Genomic DNA, 19,234 nt, shown 5'->3' with positions numbered 1-19,234 from the left:
TGCTCTGGCCCCCCAATGGTGGAACAAACTCCCTCACGAAGCCAGGACAGCGGAGTCAATCACCACCTTCCGGAGACACCTGAAACCCCACCTCTTTAAGGAATACCTAGGATAGGATAAAGTAATCCTTCTCACCCCCCCCTTAAATGATTTAGATGCACTATTGTAAAGTGGCTGTTCCACTGGATGTCATAAGGTGAATTCACCAATTTGTAAGTCGCTCTGGATAAGAGCGTCTGCCAGATGACTTAAATGTAAATGTAAATGTAGATGACAGAAGCAGGCTAAAGCCTGATATAGACAGTGATGGTGTAGAGATAACAGGAGCAGTGGAATAGAGATACTAAGGGCCGTCATTTATTTCAGGTACAGAGGACAATTGGGGAGTGGAGGACTGCAGGAAGGGACAGAAGAGAGGAGTCTTGAAGGGTGGAACACAGCTGGTTGAATAAGACCTTAATGCGATAAGAAAGCATCCAACAGGTAAGTGTGATTATTGCCATGAAACAGAGACCGTGGATCACGTATTATTACTGTGTGGGCAGTATTGTGGAGAAAGAGAGAGGCGGAGATCTAGTACGGGGTGAAGGGGATACAATAAATTAGTTTAAAGAGTATATTGAGTAGAACGTCATTTAGATATAGTCTCAAATATGTTATCGTTTTTATTAAAGATCAACGGGGCTGGCAGGTCGGATGTCGTTCCTCCAGGTCTCTGGCCCACACTCCAGGACAGTAGGTGGCGGTCATGCACCATAACGTTGGATGCCAACCATTGATAAACCCCACGGAAGTTGAAGTTTTTACTACGTTGGTCAAGTGGCAGAAGACTCCTGCGAAGTCATCAACACACTTCGCTTCTTTTGCAGCACATTGTGCATTTTCTGAAGGAGGTTGTTTCAGCAGGAGGCTTTAGGGTCACAGAGGCGTCATGGCAGAAGAGGCCAAGAAACTCGCAGGCTACGCTGCGGTGGATAACCATGTCCAGGTAATAACATCTGGTATTGCTTTGACGATAAGTTAATATAGCGAGTGAACTACACGGGTTTGCTTTAGGGTGATAGGGGGCATACTCTGTTTACAACCTGACTGCCAAGTCATGTGCAAGTTACTGATGCCGAACAACCGCTATATGAGCTGGCTCGTTAGCTACTAGTAACTAGCAAACATTTGAATTGTGTACCTTTTTAGCTAGACATGACTACTTTCCTACTAGTAATGAATGCACAAAGGAAGTTATTTGATTCTACGCCAGCCAGGTCGCATGGTCAACTTTGGCACCACGTGGTTAGCTGTGCAACATGAGGTAATACTGTCTACCTTCTAGAGTTGCAAATTGTTACCAGATAATGTGAAACAACTAAATATTTTTTTATAACAGTTACTGGGGGTTACAGGAGCATAGATCATTTTCGACCAAACTTAACTTGGTATCGACTCGACCAAACATATCTTCTAACATGTCTGTGTGCAGGTGGCGCTTTTGAATTGAGAAAATGCTCCGTTTATTAAAACAAAATAAATTCCTCCGAGAGTTAAATCCAGCAATGTGTAAATCGCCATGTTCTCTCATTGATCGAGACACGTGGATTTCTTCTATGGTATATTGGCGATCCCACAATGTAATGTCCATCCTGCCACCTACTATGCGGGTTGGAAACAAGATTCCCCCCAAACTGCACTTCCAATAAATCAAACAAACTTGCCTGTTAAAACAGATCTGATCCCTATACAGGCTCAAGAGGAACCTGGGAGGGGGTCTTCAGGCGCCAGTACCCCTTACATGTCATCCAATGTAAAAATCTTTTGATTCCCCAAACTTTTCTGCTGCAGCCACCGTGTCTAATTTCAGCTTCTTTGAGACTTGTGCTGTACAGGTTGTAACTGTGGCAATGAATGCAACAAAGTCCACCTTTTCAACACACAGCATGTCTTTTGTCTGTCAGCAAACATTTACTACAGAGATGGAATCCACCACCATCTCTTCATGGGAACCCCTTGTTATTTTTGATCATCTCAATCCCCACCACCCTGACAGGGCACTCACACTCTGTTCATCTGCACACACTTGAAACATGGCCCAATCCTTGACAATTTTTTTACACTGCAGTGGTTTGTGGATGAAAGCTTGTATGGGGTATCTTACACAAGCAAAGTAATTGCTAAAAACAGGCCCGACAGGCTTCTCTTTCTGCTTCCACCTCGAGGGTCAGACGCGGGGCACCAACCACACCAGGAATCCTCTTCAGGTGTTCAACCTGAACATCCGTTGTCACCCCTGAGATGACTGCTTTGACTGGTGTTCTACTCCGAAGTTCAAAACACACAACTCCTGTTGTCTGGATGCTTTTGAGGCTCACTGCAATCTTCCTCTGCTCTTCAGAAATGCAATGAATCAAAAATAAGACCACTTCTGGTCACTGACAGACTCCACTTTCCCAAGCGCGTACCTCACCATTTGACACGAACGGGTTTCCCACATGCATCCTTCCTCAACAAAAGCATCCCAACCAGAAGTGATTCATTATCATTCACACATGCATCCTTTAGACAATTCCCTTTGTTCCAGTTTTTGAAACTACTGTTGTCCACTCAGAACACTCAGTACAAAACACTACCACTCAACACCCCCTGCAACTGTTCTGCAGTAAATCCTCCAGATCCCAAGTACTTCTCTGCCGCTGCCTCCACAACCTCTCTTCTCTGACTTCCGATCCATTTCTGCTGTACAACTGACAACACATAGTGTTGTATGCATATAGTGTTGTATGCATATAGTGTTGTATGCATATAGTGTTGTATGCATATAGTGTTGTATGCATATAGTGTTGTATGCATATAGTGTTGTATGCATATAGTGTTGTATGCATATAGTGTTGTATGCATATAGTGTTGTATGCATATAGTGTTGTATGCATATAGTGTTGTATGCATATAGTGTTGTATGCATATAGTGTTGTATGCATATAGTGTTGTATGCATATAGTGTTGTATGCATATAGTGTTGTATGCATATAGTGTTGTATGCATATAGTGTTGTATGCATATAGTGTTGTATGCATATAGTGTTGTATGCATATAGTGTTGTATGCATATAGTGTTGTATGCATATAGTGTTGTATGCATACAGTGTTGTATGCATACAGGACAATACACCGAAGCCTTCGGGGAAAGTATTCACAATACACCGGAATTACAAAGCGAAAACAGGTTTATACATTTTTGCAAATTTATAATAACATACATTTTATTTCCATAAGTATTCAGACCCTTTGTTACGAGACTTGAAGTTGAGCTTGGGTTCATACTATTTCCATTGATCATCCTTGATGTTTCTACAACTTGACGGGAGTCCACCTGTGGTTGGACATGATTTGGAAAGGCACACAGCTGTCTATATAAGGTCTCACAGTTGACTGTGCTCAAACAGGATTTTGTCGAGCCACAGATTTGGGGAAGGGTACCAAAAAAAAGTCTGCAGCATTGAAGGTCTTCAAGAACACAGTGGCCTCCATTCTTAAATGGAAGAAGTTTGGAACCACCAAGACTTCCTAGAGCTGGCCACCCGACCAAACTGAGAAATCGTAGGAGAAGGGCCTTGGTCAGGGAGGTGACAGAGCTCTAGAGTTCCTCTGTGGATATGGGAGAACCTTCCAGAAGGACAATCATCTCGGCAGCACGCCACCAATCAGGCCTTTATGGTAGAGAGGCCAGACGGAAGCAGCTCCTCAGTAAAAGGCACATGACAGCTCGCTTAGTTTGCCAAAAGGTACCTAAAGACTCTCTGAACATGAAACAAGATTCTCTGGTCTGATGAAACCAAGATTTAACCTCTTACATCTATGGGGGCGCTATTTCATTTTTGGATGAAAAACGTTCCCGTTTTAAACAAGATATTTTGTCACAAAAAGATGCTCGACTATGCATATAATTGATAGCATTCGAAAGAAAACACTGACGTGTCCAGAAATACCAAGATATTCTCTGTGCGTGCCCTAGAACGTGAGCTTCAGGCAAAACCAAGATGAGATGGCATCCAGGAAATGACAAGGATTTTTGAGGCTCTGTTTTCCATTGTCTCCTTATATGGCTGTGAATGCGAGAGGAATGAGCCTGCCCTTTCTGTCGTTTCCCCGAGGTGTCTGCAGCATTGTGACGTATTTGTAGGCAGATCATTGGAAGATTGACCATAAGAGACCACATTTACCAGGTGTCCGCCCGGTGTCCTGCGCCGAAATTGGTGCGCAAAACTCAGCTGCCAGTATTTTTCCATGCGATACAGAGAGGAAAGCAAGCTTCCACAAACTGCATATCAATGAAGAGATATGTGAAAAAACACCTTGAGGATTGATTCCAAACAACGTTTGCCATGTTTCGGTCGATATTATGTAGTTAATCCGGAAAAAGTTTTACGTTGTAGGTGACTGAATTTTCGGTTCGTTTCGGTAGCCAGACGCAATGTAGAAAACGGAACGATTTCTCCTACACACAGACGCTTTCAGGAAAAACTGCGCATTTGGTATGTAACTGAGAGTCTCCTCATTGAAAACATCCGAAGCTCTTCAAAGGTAAATGATTTTATTTATTTGGTTATCTGGTTTTTGTGAAAATGTTGCGTGCTAAATGCTACTCAAAATGCTATGCTAGCTTTGCATACTCTTACACAAATTAGTCAATTTCTATGGTTCAAAAGCATATTTTGAAAATCTGAGATGACAGTGTTGTTAAGAAAAGACTAAGCTTGAGAGCAGACGCATTATTTTCATTTTATTTGCGATTTTCAGAAATCGTTAGCGTTGCGTTATGCTAATGAGCCTGAGGCTTTAGTCACAAACCCGGATCCGGGATGGGGAGTTTCAAGAAGTTAACTCTTTTGGCCTGAATGTCAAGCGTCACATCTGGAGGAAACCTGACGTGGTGAAATGTGGTGGCAGCAGCATGGGTCTGTTCTAAGCGGCAGGGACCGGTAGACTTGTCTGGATCGAGGCAAAATGAACGGAGCAAAGTACAGAGCTCCTTGAAAACGCGCTCAGGAGCGAAGGTTCACCTTCCAACAGGACAACGACCCACACAGCCAAGACAATGCAGGAGTGGCTTCGGGACAAGTCTCCGAATATCTTTGAGTGGTCCAGCCAGAGCCCGGAATTGAACCCTATCGAACATCTTTGGAGAGACCTGAAAATAGCTGTGCAGTGACGCTCCCCATCCAACCTGACAGAGCTTGAGAGGATCTGCAGAGAAGAAAGGGAGAAACTCCTAAAATACAGGTGCCAAGCTTGTAGCATCATACACAAGAAGACTAGAGGCTGTAATCGCTGCCAAAGGTGCTTCAACAAAGTACTGAGTGAAAGGGTCTGAATACTTATGTACAGTGATGTTTGTTTTTTAATTATATTAATTTCTTTGTCATTATGGGGTATTGTTTGAGGGGGGGGACAATTTTAATCAATCTACACTGTTAGAATAAGGCTGTAACCTAACAAAATTTGGAAAAAGTCAAGGGGTCTGAATACTTCCCAAAGGCACTGTATTCTTCCCATCTCTTGGTCTCACCCTGTCCACGGTAATCTCCTCTGTGTCCCTCACCCTGTCCACGGGAATCTCCTCTGTGTCCCTCACCCTGTACCCATCTTTCGCTTCACTGCATACAACACTTCCTCTACTACTGTAACCCAGGCAACCTCAACCTGCATCTCTCACCAGAGACCTCTGTTCTCCAGCCCCATGGCAACCCCACAGCTGACAACTTTTTTCACTGATACTACATATTCCTTCTGTACACTTCACATCTAGGAAATCTCTCTCCTACACACTGCTGCAACATGCTTATAAACCTGACAGCTAAAACACCGTAGTATTTTTGGAACAGAAGCTCTCATGGGTAACTGACAATTCCGGGCTTGAACTTGTCGGGCGAAGACTCTACATTAAAATTCAGACCAAATAGCTGTGTTAGAATGCTCACACTATTTGTGACGTGAATTGAGTATATAGTCTGCTTATTGGTCATAGTATGGATATAGTTAGTATGCCAAAAGTTCCCAGATGACATATTAAATTCGCCAAAATACGAAGTATACACCCAGTGGCCACTTAATGTGCTTTTACAGCCCATAATGCAATTCTTCAGGAAATGGCGTAAGGTATGCATCCGTAGTCCGAGAGTGGATGCTAATTATGACAACTTAACATAACTTATTACATTTATGTTGACTGAGAATTTGTTAGCTACACAATCCTTACTAACCACATAGCATTACAGCACTATGTACCGGTATGTTAGCTAGCTACCTAATGTTAGTTGGCTACTAATACATTGAACTAACTAACTACTCAATATTTATTGACTTGATTATTTGCATAATGTCACGCCCTGGTCAATTTATTATCTTTATCTTTATTTATTTGGTCAGGCCAGGGTGTGACATGGGTTATTGTGGTGTGTTTTTGTCTTGGGGTTTTGTGGGGTGTATAGTGTAGTCTATGGCTGCCTGAGGCGGTTCTCAATCAGTCAGGTGATTATCGTTGTCTCTGATTGGGAACCATATTTAGGCAGCCATATTCTTTGAGTGTTTTCGTGGGTGATTGTTCCTGTCTCTGTTTAGTTTCACCAGACAGGCTGTATAGTTTTTTCACGTTTCCGTCTGTTTGTACGTTTCAGTTATTTCACGTCTAGTCTACTTTCATCAATAAACATGAGTAACCATCACGCTGCATTTTGGTCCGCTCCTCCTTCAACAGAAGAACGCCGTTACACATAATTCTTAGCCATTGACCCACAACTATACTACTTAGCTATCTGCTCTGATTTGAGACCTCTCGCGCAGAATAACTGATGAATTTACGATAGCTCAGCCCCCGTTTAATTAAATTGTTGCCAGCAGCACAGTTAGTCACCAATGCTCTGGATAACGTGGAAACAGCCTAAACAGCTCTGACCATTTTAGTTGTCCTGGCAGAGCTGGTATTCTGTCTCATGTGTCTGGAAATAGCAACGTTAGCCAGTTAGCTTGGGTGTTTAACTGCCGTTCAACGATTGGCTCAACCCTACTCCTCGTCCAGAGTGCACTCTGAATTTACGACTGGGCAGTCTGACAACGCTCTGGATTGACGAACTCCCAGAGTGCACTCTGGCACCTCTGATTGAATTGACGAACACACCCGAAATCATAAAATTTTAATTTTTTTGTTAAACTAAGAAGCTAGCAACAGCGTCAAGTTCCGGTAGACAAGCAACGCTCTAGTACGCTCAACTGAAACTATACCGTTCATTTACAGTATACTAAACTTAACTAGTAGTGTGTATACTCATTAAGTATGTAGTATGGGTATTCGAACACAGCTGTCTTCAGTTTCCCCACGCTCTCCACCAGATCTGTCGCACCGAACGGCAGGAGTCGCTTCAGGATCCTCCAATCCATCTGATCCTCAACACAATGTCTCTCCTTTGTTATCACTCCTTTCAACGGCGCCCTGCTCGGGAGGGCAAAGCACATCACACTTGTCCCTAATCTCATCCTTCTCTGTAACGAACCTAGAGACCGTGATGGGCTATTAGCTACAGTCAATGCATTCCTAAAACAAAGAACCATTTTGTGACTTTTCCTTTCATTGTACGTTGTAGCCAACCAGGGTACAAGTCATGTTCAAGACCAGCCACTCGTGCTTTGGTGTTTTTTTTTTTTTTTATAGCTAAGGGCAGTTCTTTCATAGTTCCTGACATTATCTACCAGCATGTGTTATATTCTATAACGTGCTGACAGAGGGTTCGTCAGGAGAAACTCAACATCGTGTGTGTCCCCACCTCCTTCCAGGTGAAGTTGTCATTCTGTGGTTAACAAACAGACAACATTCCAGCTGAAGCTCCTTTGTGCCTTATCCTCTCCCTCCTCAACTCCAGGCTCGTCAGTTGATTCTGCAGCATGGTCTAACCCTGTCGGATCTGGACAGGCACCCAGAGGTACAGTGTTCCAATGCTGTTTTCAATGTTTCAGTTTCCTCTAGTCATTATCAGCAGTAATGTATCAGGGGTCATGTAGTTCTGACTGGTACCTCCTGTCGGCAGGCAGCGCTCTGACTGATACCTTCTATCGGCAGGCAGCGCTCTGACTGGTACCTTCTATCGGCAGGCAGCGCTCTGACTGGTACCTCCTGTCGGCAGGCAGCGCTTTGACTGGTACCTCCTGTCGGCAGGCAGTGCTCTGACTGATACCTTCTATCGGCAGGCAGCGCTCTGACTGATACCTTCTATCGGCAGGCAGCGCTCTGACTGGTACCTCCTGTCGGCAGGCAGCGCTCTGACTGGTACCTCCTGTCGGCAGGCAGCGCTCTGACTGGTACCTCCTGTCGGCAGGCAGCGCTCTGACTGGTACCTCCTGTCGGCAGGCAGCGCTCTGACTGAGCTACTTTTCGCTCTACTTTTCTCGGTGTAGCAAGACTATTTTTCTCCTGTTGAATGTAAGACATTAGGAGATGTAGCTGCCTACATTCTTCCTATGGTAGGCCTAAACATTAGAAATATGTTAGCTCGTTTTTGGGAAAAAATCCTTGCTTTTTGCTCACTTACATGTGGCTACCAGCCAAAAGGCTTCTGTTGTCGTCTGATGAACTGAAGCTGTTTTCTGCATAATGTTTTGTACTAATGTATTTTCTGAAGGAAAAGTGTAGTTGCGCGGTCCTGATCACTCTATTTGAAGCAAAACACACTCAATATAAAAAGCAGGTGAAATGGTTTAAAACATATTTCTTTTGAAGGTCTGAGTTTTGAAAGTGCATATTTCTGAACTGTAACGTGGCCCCTGTGTATGCTGTTTGACCTCTAACCCCTCCCAGCTGGATGTGGCCATCGACGGGGCGGACGAGGTGGATGCAGCTCTCACACTCATCAAGGGAGGAGGGTAAGAAGCTTCTGTCTTATTCAACAGTCTGGTTCCAGGCTAGCCCGATGCTATCCGTGCTGTCTGGTTCTAGGCTAGCCCGATGCTATCCGTGCTGTCTGGTTCTAGGCTAGCCCGATGCTATCCGTGCTGTCTGGTTCTAGGCTAGCCCGATGCTATCCGTGCTGTCTGGTTCTAGGCTAGCCCGATGCTATCCGTGCTGTCTGGTTCCAGGCTAGCCCGATGCTATCCGTGCTGTCTGGTTCCAGGCTAGCCCGATGCTATCCGTGCTGTCTGGTTCTATGCTAGCCCGATGCTATCCGTGCTGTCTGGTTCCAGGCTAGCCCGATGCTATCCGTGCTGTCTGGTTCCAGGCTAGCCCGATGCTATCCGTGCTGTCTGGTTCCAGGCTAGCCCGATGCTATCCGTGCTGTCTGGTTCCAGGCTAGCCCGATGCTATCCGTGCTGTCTGGTTCTAGGCTAGCCCGTTGCTATCCGTGCTGTCTGGTTCTAGGCTAGCCCGATGCTATCCGTGCTGTCTGGTTCCAGGCTAGCCCGTTGCTATCCGTGCTGTCTGGTTCCAGGCTAGCCCGTTGCTATCCGTGCTGTCTGGTTCTAGGCTAGCCCGTTGCTATCCGTGCTGTCTGGTTCCAGGCTAGCCCGATGCTATCCGTGCTGTCTGGTTCCAGGCTAGCCCGTTGCTATCCGTGCTCTCTGGTTCTAGGCTAGCCCGATGCTATCCGTGCTGTCTGGTTCCAGGCTAGCCCGTTGCTACAAGCATACCCACATGATGCAGCCATCACTATGGTTGGAAATATAGTGGTACTCAGTATTGTATTGTATTTGCCCCAAACACCACTTTTGTTTTCAGGACAAAAAGTGAATTGCTTTGCCACATTGTTTTCAGTGTGACTTTGGTGTCTTGATGCATGTTTTGAATTATTTTTATTCTGCACTGGCTTCCCTTTCTCTGTAATTTAGGTTAGTATTGTGGAGTAACTACAATGTTGTTGATCCATCCTCACTTTTCTTCCATTAAACTCTAAATGTTTTAAAGTCACCATTGGCCTCATGGTGAAACCCCTCAGTGGTTTCCTTCCTCTCCGGCAACTGAGTTAGGAAGGACGCCTGTATCTTAGTGACTGGATGGTGTATTGATACACCCAGAGTGTAATAATAGATTCACCCTGCTCAAAGGGATATGGTCTACTTCTGATTTATTTTATCCATCGACCAATAGGTGCCCTTTGCGAGGCATTGAAAAGCGTCTTTGTGGTTGGAACTTAAATGATTGTATGTGTGGGGTACGGAGATGGAGTCATTATTGCACAGTGAGTCTATGCAACCTGTGACTTGTTAAGTGCCTTTTTACTCCTGAACTTATTTTATGTAACAGAGGTTGAGTACTTATTGAGTCAAGACATTTTAGCTTTTAATTTAATTTTAATACAACATTATTCCACTTGTCATTTATGGGGTATTGTATGTATGCTAGTGACCCTAAACATCTCAACTGAATCCATTTTAAATTCCGGTGTGAAGGCTCTGCTATCCATGCTGCCAGGCTCCCTGACTAGTTCTCTCTCTCCGGCTCCTAGAGGCTCCCTGACTAGTTCTCTCTCTCCGGCTCCTAGAGGCTGTCTGACTAGTTCTCTCTCTCCGGCTCCTAGAGGCCGTCTGACTAGTTCTCTCTCTCCGGCTCCTAGAGGCCCCCTGACTAGTTCTCTCTCTCCGGCTCATAGAGGCTGTCTGACTAGTTCTCTCTCTCCGGCTCATAGAGGCTGTCTGTCTAGTTCTCTCTCTCCGGCTCATAGAGGCCGTCTGACTAGTTCTCTCTCTCCGGCTCATAGAGGCTGTCTGACTAGTTCTCTCTCTCCGGCTCATAGAGGCTGTCTGACTAGTTCTCTCTCTCCGGCTCATAGAGGCTGTCTGTCTAGTTCTCTCTCTCCGGCTCATAGAGGCTGTCTGACTAGTTCTCTCTCTCCGGCTCATAGAGGCCCCCTGACTAGTTCTCTCTCTCCGGCTCCTAGAGGCTGTCTGACTAGTTCTCTCTCTCCGGCTCATAGAGGCTGTCTGACTAGTTCTCTCTCTCCGGCTCATAGAGGCTGTCTGACTAGTTCTCTCTCTCCGGCTCATAGAGGCTGTCTGACTAGTTCTCTCTCTCCGGCTCATAGAGGCTGTCTGACTAGTTCTCTCTCTCCGGCTCCTAGAGGCCGTCTGACTAGTTCTCTCTCTCCGGCTCATAGAGGCTGTCTGACTAGTTCTCTCTCTCCGGCTCATAGAGGCTGTCTGACTAGTTCTCTCTCTCCGGCTCCTAGAGGCTGTCTGACTCAGGAGAAGATCGTAGCCGGCTGTGCCAAACACTTCATCGTCATCGCTGACTTCAGGTGGGTCTGTGTGTTCAAATGAAGTTGTATTTGTCACATGCATCGTAAACGACGTGTAGACTAACATTGAAATGCTTACTAATGGGTCCTTTTCCAACAATGCAGAGATAAAGATACAATAGACACAGTGACACAAGGAATAAATAGTGAATAACAAAAAATAGTGTAAAAATATAATGGCTATATACAGGAAGTACGAGGTAATAACGTGGCTACAGATACAGGGAGTACCAGGTAATAACATGGTTATATACAGGGAGGTAATAACATGGCTATATACAGGAAGTACCAGGTAATAACATGGTTATATACAGGAAGGTAATAACATGGCTATATACAGGAAGTACCAGGTAATAACATGGCTACAGATACAGGGAGTACCAGGTAATAACATGGTTATATACAGGGAGGTAATAACATGGTTATATACAGGGAGTACCAGGTAATAACATGGTTATATACAGGGAGTACCAGGTAATAACATGGTTATATACAGGGAGGTAATAACATGGTTATATACAGGGAGGTAATAACATGGTTATATACAGGGAGGTAATAACATGGTTATATACGGGAGGTAATAACATGGCCATATACAGGGAGGTAATAACATGGCCATATACAGGGAGGTAATAACGTGGCCATATACAGGGAGGTAATAACGTGGTTATATACAGGGAGGTAATAACGTGGTTATATACAGGGAGGTAATAACGTGGTTATATACAGGGAGGTAATAACGTGGCTCTATACAGGGAGGTAATAACGTGGCTCTATACAGGGAGGTAATAACGTGGCTCTATACAGGGAGGTAATAACGTGGCTACAGATACAGGGAGGTAATAACGTGGCTACAGATACAGGGAGGTAATAACGTGGCTACAGATACAGGGAGGTAATAACGTGGCTACAGATACAGGGAGGTAATAACGTGGCTACAGATACAGGGAGGTAATAACGTGGCTACAGATACAGGGAGGTAATAACGTGGCTACAGATACAGGGAGTAAGCTAATGTTTTATAAGCAGCTTGCAAGCATTGTGAAGCTCGACCAGACCAGGTTGTGTGGTGAAGCTAGCCACATTAAGGATTAGGCACAATAGTGGAATTTGCAGTGTGCCTTCAAAATAGAAGTACCTCATTGAAAGTGATGCGGAAGGTTACAATTGGTGGAATCCTGCCATATTTAGTCTAGATTGTTAAACAAAGTTGGAATGTGAAGCAATGAAATAAGGTATCAGTCTACTCTGTGACACCCGCAGAACACAACTGGGGAGAGTTTATGCAAATATTAACGTTGTAGCTCTTATCGTGGGACTGACTGTGTGAAATCACCTCCCCAGTCAGCCTATGGTGTGTATTGCCATTCATATTGCACTGTACAGCTTTACCTAAGGATTGGGGATCAATGAAATGGGGTGTCAGTCTACTCAATACCCAATATATTTTTACCCAACTTCCTCATAGTTGTTAGACTCAAAAACATCCACAAAATATTGGTTTTCCTCTGGAATAGTGTTCAATACACATGGGCTGACAAACGTGGCTCAATTCAGTTGTTTCAGTCCCACACTAAGAGCTACGGTGCGAATGTTCTCTGGGTGTCACAGAGTAGACTGATACCTGTGGATCAATGACCTGGTAAGGCTGTACAATGAAATATGAATGTCCCCAAAGTACAGTGTGATTTCAACAGATATTTGTCAAATTAACTAATTGTCTTTTTGTTTTGTTTTTCTATAACATTCCAAGCTTGTTTAGCATAATCTATTCAATGTCATAATTCTACTATTTGTTTTAATTTGCATCACGGTCAATGACTTATTTTACATGATGACACCTAGCTAACTAGCTAACTACAGATCCTGAAACAGGTGTTTCTGGGGAAGAACATAGTTTGCATCCATCAGCTGGTTCTTAATGACCATGTAGGTGACGCGAGACAACTTTACCAGCATCATGGCATACGTATCGTTGTGGCGTATCAAATACGAGTGATAGTGTAACCAATGTGTAGTAACTACGTAAAAATGTATGAATGCCTTAAATTATGTGGCGCACAGTCTTATTCAGGTCCTGATTGGTCAACAAGCTTATTGGACACGCCCAAAGACCCTAAAGGCGTTCCGTAGTCTCCTGTAATTGTGGATTGTCTTTAACATTGTTGATTTATTGACTTGTTTACTTCGGCTATCACATACAGGTTTTAAATACAAAGAAACATGCACTTGTCTAAAAGGTTGATGTTCACAAGCCCCCGCCCCCCCCCCCAGGAAGGACTCCTCGGTCCTGGGCCAGCAGTGGAAGAAGGGTGTTCCTATTGAGGTGATCCCTATGGCCTACGTCCCCGTCTCCAGGACGATAGCCAAGCGCTTCGGAGGGGAGGCAGTACTCCGCATGGCTGTCAGTAAAGCTGTGAGTCGCCATATATACAAGTCTTCCTGTTGTAAAGCTGTGAGTCACCATATATACAAGTCTTCCTGTTGAAAAGCTGTGAGTCGCCATATATACAAGTCTTCCTGTTGAAAAGCTGTGAGTCGCCATATATACAAGTCTTCCTGTTGTAAAGCTGTGAGTCGCCATATATACAAGTCTTCCTGTTGTAAAGCATCATATATACAAGTCTTCCTGTTGAAAAGCTGTGAGTCGCCATATATACAAGTCTTCCTGTTGTAAAGCATCATATATACAAGTCTTCCTGTTGAAAAGCTGTGAGTCACCATATATACAAGTCTTCCTGTTGTAAAGCTGTGAGTCGCCATATATACAAGTCTTCCTGTTGTAAAGCTGTGAGTCGCCATATATACAAGTCTTCCTGTTGTAAAGCTGTGAGTCGCCATATATACAAGTCTTCCTGTTGTAAAGCTGTGAGTCGCCATATATACAAGTCTTCCTGTTGTAAAGCTGTGAGTCGCCATATATACAAGTCTTCCTGTTGTAAAGCTGTGAGTCATCATATATACAAGTCTTCCTGTTGTAAAGCTGTGAGTCATCATATATACAAGTCTTCCTGTTGTAAAGCTGTGAGTCGCCATATATACAAGTCTTCCTGTTGTAAAGCTGTGAGTCGCCATATATACAAGTCTTCCTGTTGTAAAGCTGTGAGTCACCATATATACAAGTCTTCCTGTTGTAAAGCTGTGAGTCACTATATATACAAGTCTTCCTGTTGAAAAGCTGTGAGTCGCCATGCGTCTCACGTTACACCATCTTCCTGTTGTCCTGCTTTCAATAGCGATCGCAACTGAATGCAATTCATTATGGTCTGTTGTAGTTACTGCATGGATTGGTTACATTTCTGGAGTTGACATTTTATATTCACTATAATACACAACAAATTACCTAAGTGAACCACTGCACTAACAGAGTAAGTGTAACCATCTCAACCTCCATGTAAGTGAGAGGCAGAGGGTTTTGATTGGTCTTGCTGTTCTGATTCGTATCTAAGGTTTTAGTGTTGTGGTAGAGCATGGTGCTTGTAACCCCGGGGCTGTGGGTTCGATTCCCACGGGAGACCAGCACGTAGAAATACATAAACTTAAGTCTCTCTGGGTAAGAGCTTCTACTAAATGACCGACATGTCAATGTGATTTGTCCGTCTCCCCATCTCAGGGTCCGGTGGTAACAGACAACAGTAACTTCATTCTGGACTGGAAGTTTGAACACGCTCAGAACTGGAAGGAGGTCAATACCGCTATTAAGATGATACCAGGTATACAGTCGACAAAACACACAGCTCTGTTTCTATCATCATCATCATAGACAGTGTGGCTGGTCAACTTCCTGTTTCTTCAGTGAATATGGTTCTATCTGTTCTCTCTTCCTCCCTCTTCTTCTCTCTAGGTGTGGTAGAGACTGGTCTGTTTGTGGGGATGGCTGAGAGGGTTTACTTTGGGATGGAGGATGGTAGTGTTCGTGTGAGAGACCCTCCAGTCATCTGACCTGTCTGGGACCCGACACCTTCCACCAACCTCCCTGTCTGGGACCACCATCTAAATCACAGTGCCTTATATTCTGGGACCACCATCTAAACCACAGTACCTTATATATTGGGTCCCAAATGGCACCCTATCCTTTACAAAGTGCACTACTTTTGGCCAGCCCTATGGGTTATGATGGGGATAGGGTCCTATGTAGCGGATAGGGCGCCATTGGGGAAACCGCCAATATTCTATCACCTATGGCCTCTGATCTGACAGACTGAATGGTGTATAACTACAGGTTGACCTCACAACATCTACCATGACATGTACAAGGCTCTACTTTTTTGTATGTTTATAAGTTGAAAAATGTATGTACACATATACATTAAAGTGCACGATGAAAAACGAGGTTATACATTCTTGCCTGCACTGGTGCTTGTAAATAAATGCGAGGTAGAACAGCAATATATTGAGGTTCCTATGTATGGCACACCGTTTGGGTCTTTACATGTTTAAACATATACATGCAGCCTAGTGGGTAAAGGGTTGGATTAGTAGGGGTGGTAGGGTAGCCTAGTGGTTAGAGCGTTGGACTAGTAGGGGTGGTAGGGCAGCCTAGTGGGTAGAGCGTTGGGGTGGTTTAAACATATACATGCAGCCTAGTGGGTAGAGCGTTGGACTAGTAGGGGTGGCAGGGTAGCCTAGTGGGTAGAGCGTTGGGGTGGTTTAAACATACATGTAGCCTAGTGGGTAGAGCGTTGGGGTGGTAGGGCAGCCTAGTGGGTAGAGCGTTGGGGTGGTTTAAACATATATATGCAGCCTAGTGGTTAGAGCGTTGGACTAGTAGGGGTGGTAGGGCAGCCTAGTGGTTAGAGCGTTGGACTAGTAGGGGTGGTAGGGTAGCCTAGTGGGAAGAGCGTTGGACTAGTAGGGGTGGTAGGGCAGCCTAGTGGGTAGAGCGTTGGGGTGGTTTAAACATATACATGCAGCCTAGTGGGTAGAGCGTTGGACTAGTAGGGGTGGCAGGGTAGCCTAGTGGGTAGAGCGTTGGGGTGGTTTAAACATACATGTAGCCTAGTGGGTAGAGCGTTGGACTAGTAGGGGTGGTAGGGCAGCCTAGTGGTTAGAGCGTTGGACTAGTAGGGGTGGTAGGGTAGCCTAGTGGGTAGAGCGTTGGACTAGTAGGGGTGGTAGGGTAGCCTAGTGGGTAGAGCGTTGGACTAGTAGGGGTGGTAGGGTAGCCTAGTGGGTAGAGCGTTGGGGTGGTTTAAACATATACATGTAGCCTAGTGGGTAGAGCGTTGGACTAGTAGGGGTGGTAGGGTAGCTTAGTGGGTAGAGCGTTGGACTAGTAGGGGTGGTAGGGCAGCCTAGTGGTTAGAGCGTTGGACTAGTAGGGGTGGTAGGGCAGCCTAGTGGTTAGAGCGTTGGACTAGTAGGGGTGGTAGGGCAGCCTAGTGGGTAGAGCATTGGACTAGTAGGGGTGGTAGGGCAGCCTAGTGGTTAGAGCGTTGGACTAGTAGGGGTGGTAGGGCAGCCTAGTGGGTAGAGCGTTGGGGTGGTTTAAACCTATACATGCAGCCTAGTGGGTAGAGCGTTGGACTAGTAGGGGTGGTAGGGCAGCCTAGTGGGTAGAGCGTTGGACTAGTAGGGGTGGTAGGGCAGCCTAGTGGGTAGAGCGTTGGACTAGTAGGGGTGGTAGGGCAGCCTAGTGGGTAGAGCGTTGGGGTGGTTTAAACATACATGCAGCCTAGTGGGTAGAGCGTTGGGGTGGTTTAAACATATACATGTAGCCTAGTGGGTAGAGCGTTGGACTAGTAGGGGTGGTAGGGTAGCTTAGTGGGTAGAGCATTGGACTAGTAGGGGTGGTAGGGCAGCCTAGTGGTTAGAGCGTTGGACTAGTAGGGGTGGTAGGGCAGCCTAGTGGTTAGAGCGTTGGACTAGTAGGGGTGGTAGGGTAGCTTAGTGGGTAGAGCGTTGGACTAGTAGGGGTGGTAGGGCAGCCTAGTGGGTAGAGCGTTGGACTAGTAGGGGTGGTAGGGCAGCCTAGTGGTTAGAGCGTTGGACTAGTAGGGGTGGTAGGGCAGCCTAGTGGTTAGAGCGTTGGACTAGTAGGGGTGGTAGGGCAGCCTAGTGGGTAGAGCGTTGGACTAGTAGGGGTGGTAGGGCAGCCTAGTGGTTAGAGCGTTGGACTAGTAGGGGTGGTAGGGCAGCCTAGTGGGTAGAGCGTTGGGGTGGTTTAAACATATACATGCAGCCTAGTGGGTAGAGCGTTGGACTAGTAGGGGTGGCAGGGTAGCCTAGTGGGTAGAGCGTTGGGGTGGTTTAAACATACATGTAGCCTAGTGGGTAGAGCGTTGGACTAGTAGGGGTGGTAGGGCAGCCTAGTGGGTAGAGCGTTGGGGTGGTTTAAACATATATATGCAGCCTAGTGGTTAGAGCGTTGGACTAGTAGGGGTGGTAGGGCAGCCTAGTGGGTAGAGCGTTGGACTAGTAGGGGTGGTAGGGCAGCCTAGTGGGTAGAGCGTTGGGGTGGTTTAAACATATACATGCAGCCTAGTGGGTAGAGCGTTGGACTAGTAGGGGTGGCAGGGTAGCCTAGTGGGTAGAGCGTTGGGGTGGTTTAAACATACATGTAGCCTAGTGGGTAGAGCGTTGGACTAGTAGGGGTGGTAGGGCAGCCTAGTGGTTAGAGCGTTGGACTAGTAGGGGTGGTAGGGTAGCCTAGTGGGTAGAGCGTTGGACTAGTAGGGGTGGTAGGGTAGCCTAGTGGGTAGAGCGTTGGACTAGTAGGGGTGGTAGGGCAGCCTAGTGGTTAGAGCGTTGGACTAGTAGGGGTGGTAGGGTAGCCTAGTGGGTAGAGCGTTGGACTAGTAGGGGTGGTAGGGTAGCCTAGTGGGTAGAGCGTTGGACTAGTAGGGGTGGTAGGGTAGCCTAGTGGGTAGAGCGTTGGACTAGTAGGGGTGGTAGGGCAGCTTAGTGGGTAGAGCGTTGGGCTAGTAGGGGTGGTAGGGCAGCCTAGTGGGTAGAGCGTTGGACTAGTAGGGGTGGTAGGGCAGCCTAGTGGGTAGAGCGTTGGGCTAGTAGGGGTGGTAGGGCAGCCTAGTGGGTAGAGCGTTGGGCTAGTAGGGGTGGTAGGGCAGCCTAGTGGGTAGAGCGTTGGACTAGTAGGGGTGGTAGGGCAGCCTAGTGGGTAGAGCGTTGGACTAGTAGGGGTGGTAGGGCAGCCTAGTGGGTAGAGCGTTGGACTAGTAGGGGTGGTAGGGCAGCTTAGTGGGTAGAGCGTTGGGCTAGTAGGGGTGGTAGGGCAGCCTAGTGGGTAGAGCGTTGGACTAGTAGGGGTGGTAGGGCAGCCTAGTGGGTAGAGCGTTGGGCTAGTAGGGGTGGTAGGGCAGCCTAGTGGGTAGAGCGTTGGACTAGTAGGGGTGGTAGGGCAGCCTAGTGGGTAGAGCGTTGGGGTGGTTTAAACATATACATGCAGCCTAGTGGGTAGAGCGTTGGACTAGTAGGGGTTGCAGGGTAGCCTAGTGGGTAGAGCGTTGGGGTGGTTTAAACATACATGTAGCCTAGTGGGTAGAGCGTTGGACTAGTAGGGGTGGTAGGGCAGCCTAGTGGGTAGAGCGTTGGGGTGGTTTAAACATATATATGCAGCCTAGTGGTTAGAGCGTTGGACTAGTAGGGGTGGTAGGGCAGCCTAGTGGTTAGAGCGTTGGACTAGTAGGGGTGGTAGGGTAGCCTAGTGGGTAGAGCGTTGGACTAGTAGGGGTGGTAGGGCAGCCTAGTGGGTAGAGCGTTGGGGTGGTTTAAACATATACATGCAGCCTAGTGGGTAGAGCGTTGGACTAGTAGGGGTGGCAGGGTAGCCTAGTGGGTAGAGCGTTGGGGTGGTTTAAACATACATGTAGCCTAGTGGGTAGAGCGTTGGACTAGTAGGGGTGGTAGGGCAGCCTAGTGGTTAGAGCGTTGGACTAGTAGGGGTGGTAGGGTAGCCTAGTGGGTAGAGCGTTGGACTAGTAGGGGTGGTAGGGTAGCCTAGTGGGTAGAGCG

The 19,234-nt window shown here is 46.3% G+C and overlaps 1 protein-coding gene across 2 annotated transcripts; it reads left to right on the top strand.

The window, feature by feature from the left end:
- The first annotated feature begins 782 nt into the window (after positions 1 to 782).
- On the top strand, positions 783 to 15,595 carry rpia (ribose 5-phosphate isomerase A (ribose 5-phosphate epimerase)). 2 transcript variants are annotated; one of them, XM_064953086.1, is made up of 7 exons: positions 783 to 988; positions 7,901 to 7,960; positions 8,833 to 8,897; positions 11,195 to 11,263; positions 13,538 to 13,679; positions 14,877 to 14,976; positions 15,108 to 15,595. In XM_064953086.1, exons 1-7 carry the CDS (start codon positions 932 to 934, stop codon positions 15,203 to 15,205), a joined length of 591 nt encoding a protein of 196 aa, XP_064809158.1. In that variant the 5' UTR covers positions 783 to 931; the 3' UTR covers positions 15,206 to 15,595. The 2 variants fall into 2 exon arrangements, with proteins under 2 accessions (XP_064809158.1, XP_064809159.1); XM_064953087.1 differs by lacking the exon at positions 7,901 to 7,960.
- The last annotated feature ends 3,639 nt before the right edge of the window (positions 15,596 to 19,234 follow it).

Source organism: Oncorhynchus masou, chromosome 32, assembly GCF_036934945.1.
Source record: "Oncorhynchus masou masou isolate Uvic2021 chromosome 32, UVic_Omas_1.1, whole genome shotgun sequence".
Taxonomy (NCBI): Eukaryota; Metazoa; Chordata; class Actinopteri; order Salmoniformes; family Salmonidae; genus Oncorhynchus; species Oncorhynchus masou.
This window is presented reverse-complemented; position numbering and strand designations above follow the sequence as displayed.